Below are 24060 nucleotides of genomic sequence, written 5' to 3' on the forward strand. Positions count from 1 at the left end.
ATAAATATTCATTTAACATGTGCACAAGAAGCACATTTAAATTATATTAGACTTAAATTTAGGTAATTAAAACATAAAACTAAAATCACGAAATGGGTAACTTCTAATTATAGGCAACAACTTAAAAACCTATGATATAAAACTTAATGTAAATATCATATAAAAGGACCTTCTTTCTCCCTTATAATTGGCAAGATACCACTTATTTTCTGTGGTCAGTGGATAAAGTCTTTTGTAAATACTTAAATTGTCTGCATGTACGAATCTCATAAAGTTCTATTGAAGAATTGTACAATCAGAAATAAACAATTTATTTCATTTACTGTATTGTGGGTGTACTGCATATTTAGCCCAGTATCAGCTGGGCAGATTCCAACCTTTTCTCTTTCATTTGAAACTTGGAATGAGACAGTTAGCAAAATGGAAAAACTGGAAATGTAACAGCAGAGAGATCACAAGTTGAACATATCCATGCAGTCAGAAATACTGTGGTTAGATGTCTTTGGATGCTTAGTACCTGTTCTTGTGGAAAACAGTTCTCTATTTCTATGTGTGTATGCATGCATGGATGTTAGGAGCAGTTCATAGTTGTTTAAGGGAATTACAAAAAAACCCGAAAAATGAGATTTTAGGTTCTATCCAGTTCCTTTTTACCTTAGCATATTCAGGGCGTTACTGTCTATGAGTGAAAAACAACTGATAATATTATTCTCACTTCAAGTAATTCTGGATATTTGAAGATATTTGAAGCCGAATACTTTCCTGGCTTTGACTGAACATCTAAAACCCACAATTTGTAAGTCTAATTTTTATATAAACCACGTCAAGCTGCACAGAGAAGGGAAAAGAGAATCTGGTCATTTTTCAAATTAAAAAGCACCTTTGATGTCAAAGACATGCACCTGGTGTATTCCTGGGCTAAAAGTAATAAGGTCAAGTTTATGGTATTGGAGTTGCAAAATACATTCATATATCATGGGCTGTCAAATGTGTCTTTATCTGACAATACAGAATTGATGAGATGTCAGATGACATAGAAGCTATTTTGTGCAGATATCAATACAGGTGTGCACTGAAATTTTGGCTTGTCCTTTGGCTGCTTGATGGGAGAAATATCCACAATCTTCAATTACAACACAATAAGGGCGATCGTGGCTCAAGAGTTGGCAGCTCGTCTTGTAATCGGAAAGTTGCCGGTTTGAGCCCCGGTTCGGACCGTCTCTGTCGTTGTGTCCTTGGGCAAGACACTTCACCTACCGCCTACTGGTGATGGCCAGAGGGGGCCGATGGCCATCACCATATGGCAGCCTCGCTTCTGTCAGTCTGCAGGGCAGCTGTGGCTACAACTGTTGCTGCCTCCACCAGTGTGTGAATGTGAGACTGAATGAATAGTGGAATTGTAAAGTGCTATGAGGGTCTCGAAAAGCGCTATATAAATGCAATCCAGTATTATTAACCCTTTAAGACCTACTATAGAACCAAGTCCGCCAGAGCTTATATTATATTTTACATGCTGTAGTGCCATTTGTGGGAGCATTTCAAGTTGCTATACATTTTTTAAATGTAAATTTTAATAATATGTATGCATTAAGTGCTAAGTAATTACATAAATTGCAAAAAAGTGCAATAAACTACAAAAATATTTAAAATCATTTTTGTTTTTTTTAACATATATTTCTAATTAGGAAGTGTTACGAACAGCTGATCGGATCGGCAAAGCGTGTTTCTGGAATATTATGTTTTTGTTGCTGCAAGTGCTTTTCATGCAATTTTTGCAAAGCTATATGTGGAAGGAAGCCGTGACCTAGGACAAGCTGATGGCATAAGATGTAAGTACAACTCCTCCGGTTTCATATGCAAAAAATAGCTATGCAAAACAGAGCGTGCCCATGCCGACCAGCTTTAAAGGGTTAATATATTCCCAAAGTTATTTTGGGATATTTTATATATATTGTATATGAGTATTCACTTTATTTGGTAAGCAATACCACTGATTTCCATATGTGTTTCTTGAACAATGTACAGGTAAGAGCATTAACATGTGGAGCATCAGTGTATCCCTTAGAAGCACTGTCAAGAAGATTTGGGCCTCATGGCCAACTACAATCATTGTCCATGAAGAAATTATTCTAACCACTACCTTGCATCTTTAGTTGACATTTTCATCTTTGGATAGTTTTTATTGTGCACCTTCAGTGTCTTCTGGAGTCTAAATGAATATTTCCAAGTACACTCATCTCAGCTGTCATTGGTGGTGGGGGCTTTGTAGGGCAGGTTGAGGGAGAATAGACGCTATATAGAAAAAAAGATAACGATGAGATGAAGGTGGTGGATGGGGGAGGTTTGATTGACAACCACAGACTGCAATTAGCATGTTCTCTCAAAGCATCTGTGTATTAGTGGTATATGTAATGTGTGTTTATTTTTGGTGTTTGGTGTGTGCAGTGATCTGGATCCATGATCTGGCGGTTCTGATCCGACACTCAGGGATGGGTAGCGCTGGGTGTGAGGTGCCACTGCCAGATGGCATATATACCCAACCCTGCCTCTTTTGCTCACATGCATGCATACACACACCAGCACCAGCAGTCTGATGGAATGGTCTTGATTCTGTCAACCTGCCAAACTTCGCATCAAATGCATGCTGTGAAACCAGTGTAAAATTAATTACTCTTTGTTTGTTTGACGGCTGGGAAATAATGTTGAATTTTAAGCATTAATAAAATTTCCTACATGTTCGGCTCCAAGTTCAATATTACTACTGCAGATGTATTTAACAAAGATATAAGCCATTAATACCCAATTGATTTTCTTTTTTGTCATGTCTGAAAGACATGACACCAACCTTTCATTTTAGAACATTTCCCTTTAGTTTTCTCTGCCCTTTCAACTGTTGAACGGTAGGTATGTAACTTATAAATTGATGTACTACAATGTAGCTTTCCATTGGAATGTTATTACTACTACTAATAATAATAATAACCAGTAACTAACCTTACTCAAAATGACATAACAGCATGAAGAATGTTGATTTACTCAGCCATCCATTTTTTTGACACATTTCTCCTCACTGCTGGAGGTTACCAGGGGATCACTGACTAGTCTTTAGGCCTGTGTGACTGGAACTTTAACTGTTTTACAGCAACCGCTTCTAACCGCTTGCAGCTGGTTGGGGAATACAATTTTTTTCCATGCTGATTGGTGGCTTCCAGGCTGGATGTTAGGCCTGTAATGACTCGTGAATGACATGTGGCCTGTGTGACTCGGGCCTGTACAACAATTGGATGTTTGTTTGTTTTTTTGTTGTTGTTGTTTTTAATTTTGTATAGACAGTGTGTCATAAAGTGTGACATTATTTAGTGTCCCCAGCAATACAGCAAACAAGTTCCATAGAATGTCCTAATAACTTACCGATACAACATGAGTTATAATAACTTTGTTTTGATTGTGATCTTTTTTGGTTAAATACTGGCAAAAAATAACACGCTAATGCTATAATAACGCTATAATAATAACTTCTATGATGTGCAAGTTAAATAATGTTATTGTGCTAATATGCCAAAGGAAAGGACTGAACAATAGTGATTGTCTCCTGGCTAAACAATAGCATATTAACAATAGAAAGCAGATATTGGGATTACTTATAAGTTTAGCTTTGCTTAGCCATTAGCATCACTGATAATTATAATTAGCTGTTATCACTGTGATTGTTTCCTAACTCTAACCAAGTAATTTTAGTGACATAACCAAACAAATCAGTTTGTTTGTTAAATACAGTAAAAGTGAGTGTACAAAATGAGAATGTTCTTGAACTAAATATCTAAAAGCCTTAAAATAATGTGACTTTTGATTTTGCTGTTTTAAGGTGTCATTTGTAAAACCATCATTTGTTCAAGTGATTTACTAGTCATTGAAAACATGCCTACTGAGCCTGCTATAAGCAAAACGCTAGGTACTGGCAATACATATGGGACTGATATATACTGATAACAGCCAGTCCATTGGCTGCTAAGATTTGAAACAACTGTTCAGACAGCCAGTGCTTATTGCTTTTTATCTGCTGCCAACTGAATATTCTGTACTTCCAATGGACAGTAACACGATGCAATTCAACCAACACACCCTGGAGCCCCTTGGGTCCTACTAATGGCTTGTACCACAGACAATCATTCTATTTTAGTGGGCAACATGAGTGACATAAATAAAGTTGCACTGACATGAAGACTCTTCTTTGAGACTAAGGACCTTTTTAAAAAGATATTTTTTTAGAGTTTGAATATTTAATTTCTTTGGAATACTGCAAACTACATTTTTCTGCAGCAAGATAGACAAGGCGATTCATAGTGAGGAAGCTTTACGTTCTTTTTTTACAGTATGTACTCGTTACTTATTTATACCTACATGACTTAAACCAGTATTATCAGAGGGCATGTCAGAATAAGGTTAAAAGAAAAAAAAAATCATGGAAATGTGCTGTTCCCTTGTGCTTCCCTTTAACTTTGAATCACAGTCTAGCACAGATCATACATATGTACAGGACTCCTTACTCCCCTGCGCATGCAGCAGGACCATCACTACAAATGAATGCTCCCCTTGATATAATTCTCATCAAGGTTCAATCAATTTTCTCTTCCTTTGCCTGCAGCAGTATATCAAAAGGGTTCTTCATCAGTCTCTTTTGCCTCTATTCTCTTCTGCAGCCCCCTGTCGTTAGTGCTCTTCAGATTGAGACAGGGGACTTCAAGGATAAGGGTTTTGGGGTGAGGTGGTTGATACGCGAGTAGGTGGCTGTACACTGAGGCTGAAAGATGAAAATGCAAGGTACATTTTTTTGACCACACCCTGCAGTGTGACAGCTGTGAATGATTCCGAATGATTTGCTGATAATGACAGGTTTTTGTCCGTATAGTGGGTGCACGGGCACAAACATGAAAACAAGGCGGACTCGGAGCCATTGTAGCAGGCTCTTGGGCTTAATAGTTGGTGAATGTGGCTGCCAGCAGGAGAGGTTGGCTGTGTTTCAGGGGATGAAGGTTAGATCAGAGGTCACCTTTGCTTGGGTTATAGCTCAAATGGGGTCACTGGCCCATTCTGTCACAAGCATACACACACACATATTCATCTGGGCTAGAACTGTAGGAGGTGATTGCTAAATGTTTTGGCAGCCAGGTCAGAAGACGGCTGTCTGCTGACCGAGCGGTGAAGTTATCTGGAGCTCTCAGTGATGAATGACTACTTAGTGCAAGGTGGTATAACCTTTTGCCGCATTGTCACCTGGGGTCCCACACCAGTGGACCATGCACACACACACACACACACACACACACACACACACACACACAGACAATAAGTACCTAAACTGAAAAAAAGCTTACATTAGTGGGGACTGCTATTTCAGTGTTTTGGATTATTCACAACTAAAAGAAAAGACAAAGTCTGCAGTTGACCAAGTTGAAAAAAAAAACACGCTGCACAAATCACCTGTGCAAGGAATTCCAATGTCGGCCGTATATATTTTTTCATTATTATTTCCCTTGTTGACTTTTTTATATTGCAGCACTAACAATCAAATGAAATTGTTGTCCCCATCAAGGATAAAAAATATTTAAACACAGGGAGGGGCATATAGACCCTGCATATACATATTTTAAGACAAAATGTTCCTTTTGGGAGGCAACAACTTTTCTAATTAATCTAAATGTGAAATTGCGCCCAAAGCACGTATGCATTAATATCTAAAGAAGTTCAACCAGGTACTCATGATGCTATATATTGTTTTCTGCTCTTTTTGCATTCTCAAAGCGCTTTCTTACTAAAAACCTCATTCACTCGTGCACACAGACATTCATTCAAGTGTTAATAATAATTAATTACCATTAAAAAAACAACCTCAGTTTGTTTGGATAATCCACAGTAAGAATACCCCTAACAAAAGCATTTATGCAGTCTTCTACACATTTATACACAGCTTCAGTTACATTTTTTGATTTACCCTATGATTTAATGGCTTTGGGACATTTACAGACAGCATAAACACACTGCGTTTATGCTGCACTTAGTCATCTGTGGGCTTTGGGACCCACAACCTGCTGCATTGCCCTGTCCCCCTCATCCCGATCTGTTGGGACCCAGATGGGAATATGAGTCCAACTGTGTTTGTCAGCAAGCCCAGATATGCTCGCTAACCTCATGCTCCTCGGCATCTTACTTCCTTCCTGTTCTCACATCACCCCACCCTACTCTCTCCCTCAACCCAAAAAAGCAATACTACACACAGTAATACCTCTGTTGGTCCCTGCTGCGTGTAGTGTTGCTGAGGTTACCCACTCAGAAGCCTCACACAGTGGCTCAGAGCTGGAGATGGGGAAGGCTGGACTGAAAGTAAAAGGAGAAAGACAATCTGATGGAGAGTCCCTGGGTGATTGTGTTGTGTCCACTCCTGGTGTGACTTCATTTAGATTTACATCAGCTGCCAAATTAGAATAATCACTTCTAGAGCACTTCGAGCTTTACCTCATTTCTTTCTCACTTCCATTTTCTGGCTTTTTCTTTTTCTTAGGTGTGTTGCAGAGGTCCCTCTCTTTTGGTTTCTCAATTGTCCTTGGTAATTTCTCCCATTCATTTTTCCCCCTTAAAGATACATTTCCTTACTAGCTGTGAAGCATTATGCTTAAAAAAAAACATCCCCCTGTCATTCCACAGACTGTATGGAATCCAGTAAATTACTAGAAGCTATATTTGACCAAAGAAAGTCGTCTGAGTCTGTTGAAGAATATAACATGGACTGTCCCGTGATCTTAACAGTGCTAAAATGATGTTCAGTGGTAAGTCAGCATAAAATAATAAGCAATTTGATAGCCCTTAACTGACTCTATTATCTCCAGCTTGTGTGAAGCTTGTTTTTTTTTTTGGGATGGGGGGAGGGGGGGTACATCTTTTGGATTTACTTTTTCTTTGGATGTAATCTGTTGTTTGGTTTCAGTTTTGGGCGCTTATCTCAGCATGACATTCCAGATGATACTCCAAATGCACACCACCAATGCGGCATTGTGATCAATACATTACCACCTTATAGGGGTTAAATATTCTAATAAGGATATTTATCACCTTTCTCTAACTTATACTAGAGAAATGTCAAGTGCTTCCTGCTGTGACAAAACAAATTTCCCACGTGTGGGACTAATAAAGGTTATCTTATCTTATCTTATCTTTGTGGGCTATTTATGACCTTCACGACCTTTGATGTAACCCACGTCAGGTCTGTTTTGATTCAAGACAGTTTTGCTCCAGGTGGCACGATTGAGTATGTGCATAAATAGCAAGGTATCATGATGCAAGTTTTTGAACATCAAGACAGATTCCTTAATCAGCTAATATCAGCTAATTAAAAAATGATCGCATTCTTTAAGACAGGTGGGATAACAAAAACAAGTTTTAATGCCTGTTGAAAATCAGTCAGTACCATTACCTAACATTACATATCCAAACAAAACATAATAACAGGAGGTGCTTTGATTAAAAAGTCAAGGGAACAAGTGGAAAGTCTGAAGACATGATACAAAGATTAACCAAACCAAAGTTACCAAACAGATCTTTATTCAATTTAGATTTCAAGCAAAAGTACATCCAGCATTTACATGAAAGCCATTAACTATTCATCACCAATCTTCCATAAGTCCTCTGTCGTGGTGCCAGATGTGGTTAGATTTTTGCTACAGAATTGGACAGACTAGATGGGCTGTGGCCAAAGCGTAGCTTTTCTTCCCTTCCCCGTGAGGTGTCAGCGATGTAGCTTGATTTAACAACTGGGTCAATCCCAGAAGGGGCCCATTGAATGTTTGTTTTATGACTTATGAGGTTTGGTTCTTGTGCATGTGCACACATGCGAATAACAAGGACAACAAGGCACAAATGGACAACAGCAAACACACATTACAAAACTGCAAGAGCTAAACACAGAACAGAGGGCATCCAGGCAATGACTGTACAGTTAGGACTAAAGTTTGACTGTGTTTTAGCCAAACAAGCAGATTTGATCAGAGCAGGATTTGGTAGATGATGGCAGGCATTCATTCTGGCCTTAGAGTTTCTCTGTCATGAGCTTTTGTATTTAAAAATATCAAATAGGTTAAAATATATTTTATATTTAACATGACACTAACCCTAACGCTAGAACTGCCCATGAACACCGTAGATGTAAGAGGTTAAAACACAAGCAAAGCTGGAGACTAACACTAACACGTATTCTGAAACATTTGGGATAAAGTGACATAGACACAAAAGACACAAACCTACCAAATACAGAAACAAACATGCTTGGACACACACACAAGAGTGGACAACCCTTTTTTTCCCTCCCTCTCACACAAATACGGAACAATCCTCAATAGTCCTACTACTCCTAATAATGCTGGATTGTTGTGGCAACAAGGCTTTAAGCTACAAATTGACTGCTAGCCGCGGGTGGGCTCATGTAGCAGCTTACTACTGCTACTCCAGCACTGTCCATTCAGCCAGAGGAGACTGTTAGACAGATATATGGCCACTTAATTGGCCCATGATGGCAGTGTGGTGGAGTGGTGATCGCCAGCGGAGTGCTAGACATCAGGATGATTAGGGGCCTATGTGTGTATTTTGTGCGAGAAACTGTGTGTGTTTGCGTGCATGGAGCACGAAGCCAAGCTTGTAGTCTCTATCTTTGTATGTGTGAGATTGTATATGTGTGTGTGTGTGTGTGTGTGTGTATAAAGAGACTGCTCAGCCCAGCAGGACAGCACCAGGCCTGGACTTATTAGTCACTCGTCTCAAGCTGTCAACCCACACAAAAGACATTGGACGATTAAAAAAAAAATGAACAGCCACAAACATATTCTGCACACTGCTAGTCCTCTGCTATGTGTCAGGTGTTTGTGTGCGTGTGTGTGAGTGTGTGTGTGTGTGTGTGAGAGAGAGAGAGAGAGAGAGAGAGAGACTGTGTGAGGTTTATGGTTTTCAGTGTGTGTGTGTAAATTGTGTATGTGAGTGTTTTGATAGAGGCCTATTTTCCCTCCGATTCCCCTCTTTCTCTAAGTGGAGAAATCAATGCAAATAAGGGAAGCGAGGAGGATGGGAGGAGTGAAAACGGCGGAAAAAATGGAAAACAAACAAAGGCCTGGATTTAGGAGACAAAAAGAGAGAGAGAGAGCAAGAAAGAGAGAGTGAGAAGAAGTGGGGGGGGGGGGGGGGGGTGGGAGGGGGGGGGGTGTGGGATGAGAATGCCCATTAAGGTGGGAAATTGGAGCCCTTTGCTGTTAAGCATTCCGCTTGTGCCCATATTTCCCTGATGGTGGTACGAGATTCGCCAGGCCCCGAGTTATCCAGATGAGACCGGCAAGAATTAAAACGCCATATGTTCAGGACGGCACCTCGGCGCAAATCAAACGCTCCTGTAATTTCTCTCAATACAAAAGAGGCCCCTAACATTAGGCTTGCTCCGCTTTGCTGGTTTGTTTATTTCCACCCTGATTTTGTCGTGGTGATATGGCGATTTATTCCAACTTAGTGCGCCTTCGCCTGCTTTATTGGTTTTGTGTAGACAGCATGTTAGGTTAGGAGTGACTGACAACTATGGGATAAAAATTAATGCATCCCTATGACTTTTTCTCATTAGATAATTTCCTGGTTTGTCACTTAACTCTATATTGAAAAATCTGATAGTTACAAAGATAGATTTGTAAAGAAATGTTAGTTGCTAAACATTGTATTTTTAATCCTGGGAAGTTCACCATTTTGTCCTACTACTACAGCTACTTAACCTCTTCATTTTTTAACATTCACCAGGTTAGAGTTAGGGTCAGGTTCACATCTACCTCTTTACATTTGTCATTTTAAAACATAATTTTGGGATAAGGCAAATATATGTGAAACACTTGATTTGAAGGGTCCTATCTAATTTCAGATATCATATCTTCTGAATAGGTCAGAAGATATAAATGGGGAGGCATTAACATAACCCTAACCCAAGACAGGGTGTGTTATATCCCCAGTCTAGGAGTATCCTAAACATAACACAATGTCTCAACTCTTCCCAATCCCAAGAAAAGTAACCACGTAAAATAGACATATTTATGTTGCTTCGCTCTCAAGAATGCACTAATAAAATATTGGAATTTTAACCAACAGAATTAAAGCGCCAACCTCAAACAAGCTGTAACATTTGGCAGATAATTTTATTAAAGCAGAAATTTGGTTGAGTAGTCCACTCAAGTTACTCAGATTAAAGATTACTACAACTACAGCCTTCTGTATCAGCAAACCTGTCACACAAGCTGGCAACATGTAACAAAATCCAAATGGAAGCGGTTTGTTTGTCTGTTTTTTGGTTTTTGAACTAACCCCCAGTACAGATGTTATGAATGGGGAAATTGTCCATACATCTCTAAACCATTTGTACAAACCTTTATATGTGCTTTTAAAGCTATAAAGTTAGGCATTTTAACATGAGACTTTATGGAGATTGATTTGCTTTTAAATCCAACCTCAAGTGGCCATTGGAGGAACTGCCTCGGCCTGCACTGGCATTAGTTTTTAGCCCAAGTGGTCGCCACCGGGTCACAATATGGATGTCTTTGTAGTTTGCATGCACAACAAATGGTTATTCTCCAAAAGTTGATTCTGTTCATCTGTACGTAGCGTTTTGTGGGAGAAATGTTCGGTCACTCATCCAAGTGACTTCTTCAGTCTCAGCTGACTGCAGGTTTCCCCAAATATTATAAACAGTAAATTTGCATAATGACTGAAACCAGCCCACTGAAGGAACAATGGGCTGGAAGGTCAGTTCCTTAATCTTAATTATGCAAATTCTCATGACCATTGATCAACAACCACTGACCAAAACCCACTGATCAAAGACCACTGATCAATGGCCATGAGTACCATTCACAGAGAGTTGGGGAATTGCTGCAATCACAGCATTGTAAGATGCTGAAAGATGTATCCTTAGGCCCCCTCCTCGATTCAGAGATGGTCTTTCCCTTTTCACGTAAATGGCTTCCTTGACTCTGCGCTCAAACCAGCGTTCCTCCCTGTCCGAGATGTGTACATCCTCATCATTGAAAGAGTGTCCACTGACCTGTAGGTGTAAATAGACTGCAGATTCCTGGCCTGACGAGGTAGCTCTTCTGTGTTTGCATAATTATGATTAAGGAACTGACCTCCCAGTCCATTGTTCCTTCAGTGGGCTGGTTTCAGTCATTATGCAAATGTACTGTTTATAAGATTGGAGAAACCTGCAGTCAGCTGAGACTGAAGAAGTCACTTGGATGAGTGACGAAACGTTTCTCCCACAAAACGCTACGTCCAGATGAGCAGAATCAACTTTTGGAGATTTACTTTCCTGGATGATTGAGAATGCATCAAAACAAATGGTTATTGTTTCCAAAGTTGCCTCTGACAGTAGTTTTTAATATACTGTTATCACAAACTGGCTTTGCAAAGCCCTCCAAACCACCCACCACACCCACCACCTATGTCCACCACCACATATTTCAGTACCACCTTTATAACTGCCTCCCTTTTGTAAGTATAGCCCTGACTCACAACAGTAATTGTGTGTTTTCAACCTCTGCTGCCTTCAACTAATTTTACCACAGATTGAAATGAAATGACCCCCCCCCCCCCCCCGACACACACACACACACACCAAACCCCCACACCCCACCAACCGCTACCTCTACTACACAGACGCCGTGCCGAGTGGCAATCAGGAGTCTGAATGAACTGTGTTTCCTCAGCAGACACAAGGCTGATTCCAAAGCTAATAGTCATTGTTTGAAGTGACACCACTGCCCTGGCATTTGCTTAACCTTCTGTCTTATGCACAAGGCAGAGTCAATGCACAATCCCTCCTTAATTAATATCTTCCCTCTCTTTCCACTCTGCCACTCCCCCCACCTCTATTTCATCCCTCTACTAACAGAGAAGGAAAAAAGAAAGATGGATAGTGTCATTTTTACATTTTCCCTGCTAAAACAGCTATTGTTTGCACAAATGTGCCTTCCTTTCTGTCTTTTACAGTTCAATAGCCCACAGCACTGTAGTGGGACCTTCTCAAAGAATATATGTAAGTGACATTTTAACAGCTTTTTAACAGCTTTCACTGTTATTATCTGTAAAGTTAATTTGATAAGTAGCAGTTTTTATTTTTCCTGATGGAGTCTGCCTTTCTTGGACTTAGTGTTATAGAGGAATCTCAAAATGGAGACACTGGACACTGCAGAAAACAACAACCAAAAGATTTTCATGATGCACTTCCATGATATTGTCTCCTGTTCAGATTACCCAAACCAGATTTGGAACTCATTGCAAGTCTAATCAGATGGTTCCTTGCATATTACTCAAACGAGCTTGCAAAGAAAAGCGTCTGGACTTCTTTAAGTTACTTGAAGACGTTTCACCTCTCATCCGAGAAACTTCTTCAGTTCTAAGGTCAAATGGTGGAGAGTCCCAGATATAAACCTAGTGGGAGTATCCCCCCACAGAGGGACAAAAGGACCCCCTGATGATCCTCTAATCGCCTGAGCCAAGGTGTGAAACTGGGTGTGGGTCCCAATCAGCCAGAGTTTTGGGTGAGTTCATTGTGAAACCTGGCCCCACCTTATCATGCGAATTCCTGAGGTCAGATGGCCCAGGATGTGAGTGGGCGTTAAGGCGTCTGGGAAGGGATCTCAAAACTGGATTATAGATGGCAGAGAGTTGGTGTCGTAAACCACCGCCTCTGTTCAAAGATAGTCGCTCACAATGGACATAGATGGCTTCTTTCACTTCTCTTTCAAGCCATCTGTCCTCTCTGTCCAAAATGTTCACATTTTGGACAGAGAGGACAGATGGTATAGGAAGCCATCTATGTGAACTGATACCATCCAGTGATATTTCAAAAAGTCAAGTTAAATGCATTTTTTTTTCCCATTCATCTATGCAGGGGTCCAATAGGAAGTTAAATTTGCATACTCTGAACAACATTGTTGTGATAACCATGAAATTTAAGAATAAAAAACTCACATTTAAACAATTTTAAATAATCCAGCTCTGCAGTCTTATTGTTTCAGACTCGCACTTACTTTTAAATAAAGTGAAGTAAAGTAAAATTACAAAAGTAAAGTGAATATTGCTGGTGGCATTCACACTTCTGCTATTCTAGCAGTACTTCTCTCACTCAATGAGAGAGATTCACATCCTGCAACAAAACAGCTAGTTAAGACAGAGTTATTCACTTTGGTGCAGTTGATGGAAGATCTGGAGATTTAAAAACTACCGATGATTAAATTCTTAATTTAATCACCAATTTGTCAATTGCTTGAACTTGACTTTTCAGCTGCCCTGGTAAACTGCCCTGTTGTGCTCTGCACCTTGGCCTGACTGATTCATTGCAGTTTGCTATGCTATGATAGCTTGTAGCATTTTACATTTTGTTGGCATTATGACATTGTTGTGATTTGTACTCTTGTTTGATGTACCACCAACAACATTCTGCACTAATTCCAATTCAACTGCTCTAAATGAAAACTTGTGCGTTTTTTCACAGCATTATTACTGCGATATTATGACAATAAGTCTGCAGTGATCAGACAGGCTGGCACTACTGTTACTCATCAGGACTGGGGAAGGATCCTCGTGATTACATGTATTGGTTTAAAGCAAAAACATGCTATTCAAGCACATGGTGCATTCTGCACCACTTGACAGATGTCATCAAAACTGACCTACAATGGGAGTCTTCAAGACAAGACAAACGAACTGGCTAAGCTTGAGGGTAAATGAAAATTCAAAGATATACACAGCGACACATTTCTCTGCAGGTGTCATGGAGGATGGAGGATTTACATAACAATTGCACAGATTGGCAGATAGCCTTCTGTGTTAAATCCACCTTTTTTTCAACACCCCAAGACTTCAGTATACCCCGAGACTCACACTCTAGACTCCACTCTTCTATAAATAAGAATCAATGTCTAGTCAAGACTGAAGCCTTGCCAATAAGACCAGGAATAAAGTCGGAGGTAAACAATACCATGACTGCTCTTGGTCTCCAACAAACACTCTGAATCCTAATCCCTCTTCTCTAAAGCTCTCTCCTCTCTTACTTAATTCTATCCTATTCTTTTTTTTTTATTTATGAGTGCTCCATCAGACCAAAGAGCAAATGTAATCTACTCACAGAGAGCAAAACAGTGACAATGTGACTAATCAAAGAAAAGAACAGCTGACTTGAAACTGTATTAACATATTACAGACACATTATAATCATTATTCCTACACTGAAATTGAATCAGTCATTTCCATACACTGAATGATTGAATGTGGTGTGATTGTAATAGCTGAAAGCTGTTTATTATTCTACTCTAACAAGCTTTCAATCCTTGGAGTTGCTATGCAAGCATATTGCACCTTGTCCTGATTATAAGGATTATGATGCAGCAATTTTAGAATGCTGTTGTGATTAGAGTTTGACTGAAATGGGGCACGTGCCAATATTCATACTTTTGGAATGCAGTTGCTGATAGCTAGTTCTCAGGCAGTCCTAATGGGAAATTTGAACTTTTGCACATTTCTGCTTCTGCCAAGACTTAACTCTTGCCACGATAACATTCAAAATTAAGCAGCGTACAACACCTCAACTATTTGATCTGCATTCATAAAATTAAACTATTTTCCATCATGTCATCTTTGAAAAAGAGAAAGACGCAGCTTTCCAAATATGTACTGTATATGCATTAACTAAAGTGAAGCTAAAGTAAAATGGCCCGCAGTTCCAGGAACCATGTATCACCTCCTATACAGCCCTATACTGTGAGCGACCCTAAATCTTTTACCCATGGAATGGCTGGCCTTGTATCACAGTGTAACTTCAGTTCTACATTGTCACCAATTTGTCAGTATGTCAACAAAAACTATTTTAAATATTCTAAAGAAACTGATAGCCTTCCTATACCGATTGAGCATGCCTTTTTTGTTCCTACACCCGATCTATCATTTACTGAAGCTTAGTGAGGAACTCTAGGTACATTGATGGGACTGCATTGTGCTGCAAAAGTTTAATGTTTAAGCAAAACTACTTGGTAATTGGCTTCATCCAGACCGTTAAACCTGTCTGATCCACTGAGTTGAGTGACTTGTCTACTATCATTACAAGAAACATTGGTTTCGTGGAGCAACATGCTGAACCGTTTTTACTCTGCACCACTCCACTCTTCTCTTAGAATCCTGACAAAACATGATGTATCTGATATCCCTGTGTTGGTGTTGCTCCTGCCTCATCATAAAGATGTTTGTCCAGGATAATAACTGTCTATTGTCCTGATAATAACCTTCTCAACTGGGTATACTTCTGCTTCCTCGCAACAAGGCCCTTTCTCATTTATCTTTTGTTTCTCAGCAAAACACTTTCTGGGGGACTTGGGAAGGGAGGTACAGGAGGAAACATCATTGAAAGCAAAGTTTTTAATGATTTATTAGACAGAGTAATTTAATATATAGCGACACACCGTATCAGGAAAGTTGTATTCAGAAAAACGAATAGGATGATTATATGGAAAGTAGAGAATTAACTTCCCACTGGATAGAAGCAAATATATTCAATTCATGTGTCTTGTCTCAGTTTAATTAACCACCAGCAACAAAAATTTTCATGTCATTATTTTCTGTTCGCAATATATTCGTCCAGAATATCGAAACCTAAACGACACTTTGGATATTACCAAGTGGAACAGTGCAGAAGTTTAGCTTAGACATATCTTTTTAGAAGGAGAATGGCATATTGAGCAGAATTAAAGTAAAGTTTTGTGTGTCACTGTTACTTGTTTGTGTAATGCTTCATCATTAACAGGAAACTGTGATCTTCTAAGACCATAAAATGAATGAAACAGCAAACCCTCGCCGTTTGGTATCGTGGCTAAGCTTGCGTTGTATGCGTCAAATAGGACAGGACCCATCTGGACAGCGAGGTCAGTCATTTGCTTTGCCTGCTGTGTTTGTAGTAGCCCATTTTTTCCTCTCATTCACTTTCTCTCTCTGGGGGTGTCCAATGAAGTGGTCAGCAGTTGACAGGTGCTGCCGTGGCTGACAGGCCAAACACAGTGTGCAAGTGTATGTGCGTGTGTGCCCGTGTGTGCGTGCTCGCACGCGTATAGTGGGCACTGCTTTGGGGCCTGTCAGCCCTGTGCTGCAGAGCATGGCAGGAACAAAGCCACAGGGACAAGGAGTCAATGACATCTCTCTCTCTCTTTTGCTGTATGTCTCTCTGTCACCTGGTTTTATTTCAGCTGCCCTCTCCAAAATTTTGCTATGCAAGTATGAAAAGTATAGAAATGCAATGTTTTTCTCGTAACAGAGCGGACCATTAGGGTTTGAATTTTGTGGTGTAACCCAAGACAATGAGAGATTTTGGTGTCATGGTGTGAAGACTGAGCAAATAGCTTGGTGGGTGGGCCTGACACTCATGACACAGAGAACTCTCGAGGGAGCGCTGATATGTGCAGAGAGCCGTAGTAGGACAGCACTTTTTGTCTTTTTATTAGCAAGGCTAGCAACATTTCGGCTCAACTGGAAAATGTCACTTTAGCATGCTAACTTTTGCTAATCAGTGTTCAGTGGGTTTGTGGGCTTAAATGATTGGTAGAACGTTTTACTTTGGTTTGGACATTTTGGACAAAATCCTGTGAGTGTGGCCTGCTGGACATAACATAAGTCATAAGTCAGTAAGATTTGCTCTATCTTAATGCATCTTAATTTGTAAACAGTCTGGTATCTGCTAATTTATCTCTCTCAGGCCTAAGACGAGTTCTGACCAAAACTGCTACATGGAAAGAACTTGTACCCATGTTTAAATATTCCAACACAAGACCTGGAGGATTATTTCATGTATGAGCCCTCTTAAGCCAAAGTCACTGAAGATGGCTTGATGGCTTTACTTCTCTGCAATCCACAGATCAAAAAGAGCCCTAAGACTATAGAGACTGTCCTACAAAACCTCTACACCCCACATTCATGGGTTCACGGTTTGCCTTCCCCCCTCTGAATCTAACAGTCAGCCATCAGGGCCATCTTTCTTTCCGTGGCCTCGTCCAACCGGTCTTCCTGCGGGACAGTCAACTCCAGCTGGATGATTTGCTTTGACACCTGAGACAACAGAGCTATGTCAGGCCTGAGTGTGGCAGTTATGATGATGTCCAGGAATCTCCGTTGCCTCTCTAGGCCAACAAGGACTTGTCTGTAACTTCCTGTGACAGACCAGCACCCTGCCCTGCGCCTTACTTTGAAGAGGGGAGGAAGTTGATTGTGTGCTTTGTTGAAAGTTCCAGGTTGATAGCTGCTGATGCTGTGGCGGTGGTGGTGATGTGGTCATGGAACTAACAATACCTGTTGTTTCCCCAGATCCTTGCAGAGCTGCTATGAATGTGCTCCTACTGGCAGAGGTGACAAACAGGTGAGTCAGCCAGGCCAGAGCTGAACAGATTCCCTTCAAATTCCTGGTGAGGGAGGTAATTGTGACTGTTAATTCAATACCAATAATTACCAGTAATTGTTACTGAATTGCTCAAATGCTTTAAGAAATATATTTTGTTGGGCTGAGAAAATATATCCAGTTGGACGCTCCAAACAGGTACGACTTCTATAAGAATGACTCGGACAACCTGTCTTTAAGCACTGATGGGTTGCTGGACGCATGTTAGATATTATTGTAATAAACATTATTTATAGTTGCTGAAATATTTGCTCATGGTTGGCCTGCAGCTACATCCCCCTTTATAATACATAGCACAGCTTTTATGCCCATCGGAATATTCTTATGATGCAGACTTCCATTTCCTCGTCACACTCCCAGCTGCACTTAAGATATGGCTTAGTTGCTAGTGGTGGATCCTCATCAGGCTTGACCAAGGGAGTGTGTGTGTGTGTGTGCACACACTGCTACTCACCATGTTGGTATCTAAATTAAATTGTCTTTATCTCCTACAGAAAAAAAGGAAAGGGGAGGATGGGAAGCGCTTGGGAGTGGGGGTGAAAATTAATTTGTTAGATCAAAAAAATATTTAATTTTGCTGCACATCAAACAAACTTTGTCTTCAGACAGGGTGTACCGAGACAGGCCCGCCTTTTTCCTTCTTCTTCTTCCTCTTCTTTTTCTTCATCTGCTTCCTCTTTTTTTTCTTTAATTAAAAAAGCATCCTATTATTACAGCAGATGAAAAGGAAACATCTATTCAAACACTACAGTCGTACCGGACTACCACTAATCTTTTGGTAATTATTTTTTAATTGAATCTTTTGAACACAAAAGCCCTGAACAGATGCTTGCATTACCGTGGTCCCACATCATGCGCCACGCCATGTATACGAGATGATGCCTGCCTCGCCACAAGCGAACAGCAGAACAACATGGAAATGGAAGAGAGGGGAGTCGAGGAAGGCAGAGAGGAGAAAAGGACTTTGATGGAAGTAGGCGAGAGGATTGGGAGGTCTGGAGAGATGGAAAGTTTTGAGTAGATGAACAGCTCAGCACCTCTTTAAATGTCTGAACATGCACATGTGTTTGTATGCACACACACACACACACACACACACACACACACACACAGAAGAGAGCCTTTCTGCAGAAGCGTACACTTGGATATAAACCGAGAGGTCAAGCAGCTTGAATTTTAACTGTGCCTTCTTGCCTCCGTCACTTTTCCTCGCAATCCTTCTTTTGCCTCAAGTCTGGACATCTCCAAACTTCAGCATCTAAAGAGTGCTGATTCTGAGCACATAATGATCGGTCTTAAGAGGATGGAAGGGGGGCGCGTTACTTGAAAGAGAAAAAGCCCCAAAAGATGAACCCAGTCTCAACTTTCCAGCTTTTTCGCCTCCCGAAAAGGACCTTAAAAACACCTTATTACCACAGTGTTCCCCATTTCACTGACATTTGATACGGTTCTGAATTTGAGCGAGGGATCCGGGATGATGTGCGCAAAAGTTCTCACTATGAGATGCTTGAGAAGCGCTTAAAAGACATGTTGAGGGAGATGCAAAGAGGGGCTTAAGGAGCAGGCAAATAGCAGCGGCTCGGAGAAAGAGACATCTTTAGCTTGGCTTTATGCAACACTATATTGGCTCTTAATCATGTCGAGTACCCGTCAGAGCTTGCCAAAGCAGGTTCAATCACATTACTCCTTCATTTTATGTGTGTGTGTGTGGGAAGGAGTGTTTCCTCTGGCTTTTATGTGCTTGCGTGTGTGTCTGCATAACACAAAATGCCGGCGAATGTGAAGGTGTAAGCATGTACTTACACCGGCTAGGTGGAGTTATGATCACAGCATTTTGGGCCTCATGATAAATACACTCGTATATATATAAATATATATGACATCAAAATCTCCCTCTCATCTTAAACAGTGTATGTTTTCATCTTAATATATTTTTTAATAGTAGTAATAAAACAAAAAAGGATTATGGTTATGTTTTTTATATATTGTGAACTTAGACCAAGTAGGTATACAGTATTTGAGCAAGGCTTGTTTTAAGTTATAGCTACAGGTTACATGTCATGCACTGGAAATCTTAAAGTAAATGGTTTTTAAACAGTACACGGTCCTGTGGGAAGCATTTTTATCATCCAAACAACAGGGTCAAAGCACATGGTGACATACACTGCACTTGACAGCAGTTCTAGGGATAAAGGCCTGAGAATGCATTGATACTGATAATGTCCTCAAAAAAAAGCAAACATACCTATGTGAACCAAATATGAGAAGCAAGTGACTTTAAAGTGAAAACTACACTTACCCAGTTATCGGAACAGGTGAAGAAAAAAATATAGGAAGGCCAACAGTCACATATTCTGATTTTGATCAGTTAGAGTTACCCATCATCATCAACGACACCTTTGACCTCAAATTTTAACTGTCAGACCAGCTCCATCAATAATAAGAGAAGCTTGAGAAATATGGGCCCCAGATTTGGGAGAGACAGCTTAAGCGAAATGTGCACACGTATGGACGATACGTGCGTCTCCATTAATTTTCTAAATCTTCAAAGCTGGCTAATGACAATGAAGTGTTGACTTGAAGACAGATAATGGTGATAGAAAGAGAAAGATGCTGTTTGGGATGTGGGATGGCAAGGCGCGGGTGGTGGGGAGGGATTGTGCGACAGAGAGGACCGAATGAGAGATCAACAATGCCATAAATAACCTTGGGAGAAGTCACCTATCCTCCCGCAGGCGACAGCTCGTCAGGGAAATGAATGGGTTGTCACTGTCGTCTTTGTGCCCATAGCTGAGGGCACTGAAGCTGGCACCGCTGCACTTGCAGACACTAACACAAGTGGGGGAAAAAAAAGCTTTTCTTGCTTTCATTTTTTCCTTTTTTAACGTCTTTGACCCCCCCCCCCCCCCCCCCCCCCCCCCCACACACACACACACACAGCACAACACAAACACACAGGTTCACAAACACTCTTTGAAAGCATGAATCCACTTAAGCAAAATTGACACGCCAAAGCAAGGAGTAGAGTCGATGGCGTGCACGGGAATGTAGAAGCTCGCACACTCTCCAGCCCACTCACTCAGCACTCACGCTCCTCTCAGTGTCTGTCTTCCCCTCTCTATATATCTCCATTTGTCTCTCTGGACTCCAGGTGTGTTGCTTGGATTTCATCCCTGCAGCATTTTATTCTCAGCCGGCACAAAATTTACCCACAGTTCAACAGGCTCCGGCACCGCATCGCGCGCACACACACACGTAGACTCTGCGAGGGAAACCAGCGTGTGTGCGCGCTGCGGCTTTTTGTGCTCCTCAGATGAAACAGATCAACAGCTCAGAGCTATACGCACATTGTTTATCAAATTACAAACACCTTCATTACTCGACTATTTTTGCCAGGAGAGATTTGTTCAAACATGTTGTGAAATTAGTGCAGATGTTGTCGTTATTTGTTTATTTACCTGATGTGTTTTATTCATAATAACAATGCTGTCATCATTTCTGATGGGGATGATACACTTTTCTAGTCTGCCTTCAGCTGTTCTTTAGAGATCACAGCAATAAACACCCCAAAATTTGACATTATTATTGAACATTTAAATAGAAGAATAATGTTTCGGCCTATTTCTTCTTCACATTTCCCTTTGAAGTAAACATCTGGAACTAGCTCCACCTTGAGTAGCTATAAAAGTACTACTTACACATTGATGGCTTATTTTTGATAAAAGTACAAGGCTCAATTTTCTTATAAACTTTTATTTTCCAATTACAAATATAACACTTTACTGATAATACTTTACACTTTTGTGTTTCCACTCAGTTTGTATTTTAGGTTTCTTCTCATTTTGGATTTTACCCAGTGTAGTGTTCATAATAACATCACCAACCTTGAGTGCACCAACATTATATTCATCTTTAGGCAGAGATCTGGATTCCAGGAAAATAACACAGAGTATTTTTTACATCCAGCAGATCCATTAAGGTTTAGGATTAAGATTTATGTTTTTGCCAAATACTACACAAGCGCCATTTTTCAGAAACTGAAAGTAATTTTGGCCTTGCAGCTTTTGTTTTCTACATTTTTCTGTTTGAGTCATGTAGGCAAAAGTTTCATAAAGAGAGGGTTGACGTTTGCTTAATCCTCACCTCTGTTCTGTGGCCCAACCCTAACACTAACTTTAAAAGTTATCAGTAAATGTAATTTGTGCAATTTCTTAAAAGGAAATTGTTTGCAACAAAAACAATCGTTTTAACTGAAATGAATAAAAAAAATATTTACAAAAAAAAGTGTTAAGTGTTGCCTTTGTCAGAAAATTAGGGTTAAGGCTTTTACACACTGGTGATGTAAAATCAATTTCAATATTTCATTCAACAAAAATAGGTTTCAAACTCTTCTTCACGTATTCATAATTATTCTTAGCTACAACAACTGCATCATTTCAAAGGAAAATCCTCATTGCTTGATGTCGACTTCATTTCTTCACAGTATATTTTTTGAAGATGAAAAAATGCAGTGCTTTCAGTGTGTATATACATTACACAACAAATTCAGATCTGAAAAATTTAGAATTTTTGTCGTTCTTTTTGCCACACACTCAGTGTGTAATGGCCTTAGCATTAACAAATATGATAGGTTAGCAGTCTGAACATGTCTGAACATGCATGTAAATACTATCAGTTTGTGCACACGTTTGAAATATGTCCCTCACTATACTGTATGGCTTGAGAAAGGAACTCCCAGAAATACATGAGCAACAGTCACAAAAATCTCTTGCACACAATCCTTGGCATGAATTGCCACCTCTTACACACAGCCCTGCCCCTAGGCTCTCTTTGTAAATACCAACAGTACTTTTAAATTTGTGCTATCGCAATGGCGTTAGCAAATCTGGCTCTTGATCATAATATTGTCCTAAGTAGATGTCACAGAAAAAACAGTATTGAGCAATTTTCCTTAAACGCTTTGAAAATAGAAATTGTAATAATACTTATAAATCATGTTCTAATCTATAATATGTCATTGGACTGTTTTCTAATTAAATGAACATGGTATTGTTCGTTTTTGGTTGCAGAACACTCGGCTTTGTCGTGGTATCCGTCCCTTCTGAAAGAAAAGCCCACACCTTTGCTTAATATTTTGAAGTCTGCTAAGCCCGAGTGTGTCTGCATTTATAAAGGTTTGTGTGCATTTCTCTGTGAAATAGTTGCTTTGTCAGTGAACAAGCTGACAAGTCAAAAATACATAACCCCAGCATTATTCCACGTATTCACATCTGAAAAAAAGTCACAGGCTCCTTTTATACGGGGAATGGCTTCACAATTCATTTCAATTTCCTGCAGGGCCCGAGTGACTTCAGAGAGCGAGTAATCTGACGAAGAACTCCATTTAGCCTCGCACTTACATCTTAACCCCAAAACCCGATATTTCACAAATATGACTCTATTGCATGCGAGGAACGCTGCCTGTCGACTTTATTTAATTTGAGAAAGGTCTGGGCGGAACATATTGCAGCCCCTCCCTCTCTGACATCAAACCCTTGCCTAAAGTGGCGCTCGGCACAAGAAACAGGACTACTTACATCACAAAATGGGCTCTAAATGCAAACAGGCATAACTAGGGACAGCCAAATCATACACTCCACCCCCCTTCATTTTCTTTTCTTTTTTTTTTTAACCCCCTTCATGTGGAAGAGAGTTCGGGGGCCTTTTTTTCTTCAAATTTCACACTGTGTTGTATTGTGCTTGGATAAAAATGAAGCGGAGAAATGAGGAGAAAGGGACAGAGTGAGAGAGAGGGGATGGAAGAGAAGAGAGAAAAATCAATAGTGAGGACATAGCTGGGGGGTTTCCATATTACATTTTGCATAGACGTCGGCTGTAATTTGCCTTTGATCTCAGTCCCAAGATGACTCACTGAAGCCATCTTCCACAGCCAATTGGGGGTGTGGGGAGTGAAGGGAGGGTGGCGGAGAGGCAGGGAGGGATAGAAGGAGTGGGTGGAGGGTTAAAGATGGAGAGAAAAGAAAGAGAAGGGTGGTGTGTGTGTGTGTGTGTGTGTGTGTGTGTGTGTGTGTGTGTGTGTGTGGGAAGGGGGAGGTAGTCGACCACAAGTCCTAGATGCCAGGCCAGGGCTTCATACATTCTGCTGAGATGTCTTTTTTGTTACAGATTGGATGTAATGCAGATTCTACTGGCTGCTCATAGAGCCACATGTAAGTCCAGTATGTCCAGTTCACCCAGACAGATGAAAGCACTGTGCCAATCAGCGTTTTTTCTGCCATGGGAACATGTAAAAGTTTTCAATTACAAGTAAATTAAAAGTCCTGCAATCTATATTTTTATCCCTTATAACAATTAAATGGTTTATTTCAACATTTTCACATTATTATTTATTCAGAACCAGGCCAGTCTTCATACACACTGCTGTGGCACACTGGTTCTACTGGTCTGCGATTGGGGCTTTTCTTTCATGTTTTTTTTTCTTTCATACAAATTCAGTTCATCTTTAGAATATTTATTTAACCAAAGTGTCAATTGTCACGCGTTTACGTTTTTTGTAAAGT

At 40.3% G+C, this 24060-nt stretch overlaps 1 protein-coding gene across 4 annotated transcripts in view; it reads left to right on the forward strand.

Annotated features, from left to right (window-relative positions):
- Positions 1-24060, forward strand: part of LOC147315466 (uncharacterized) — a 496228-nt gene that overhangs the window by 403285 nt on the left and 68883 nt on the right. For all 4 annotated transcript variants that reach the window (XM_086258292.1, XM_086258291.1, XM_086258294.1 and 1 more), the window contains one exon: positions 17410-17461. In XM_086258292.1, coding sequence (XP_086114418.1) covers positions 17410-17461 — 52 coding nt within the window. The remainder of the gene's footprint in view (positions 1-17409; positions 17462-24060) is intronic.

This window comes from Aulonocara sp. 'chitande type north' Nkhata Bay, linkage group LG13 (assembly GCF_057382095.1).
Source record: "Aulonocara sp. 'chitande type north' Nkhata Bay isolate Kocher_YH1m ecotype deep benthic linkage group LG13, A_spYH_male_GT1.1, whole genome shotgun sequence".
Taxonomy (NCBI): Eukaryota; Metazoa; Chordata; class Actinopteri; order Cichliformes; family Cichlidae; genus Aulonocara; species Aulonocara sp. 'chitande type north' Nkhata Bay.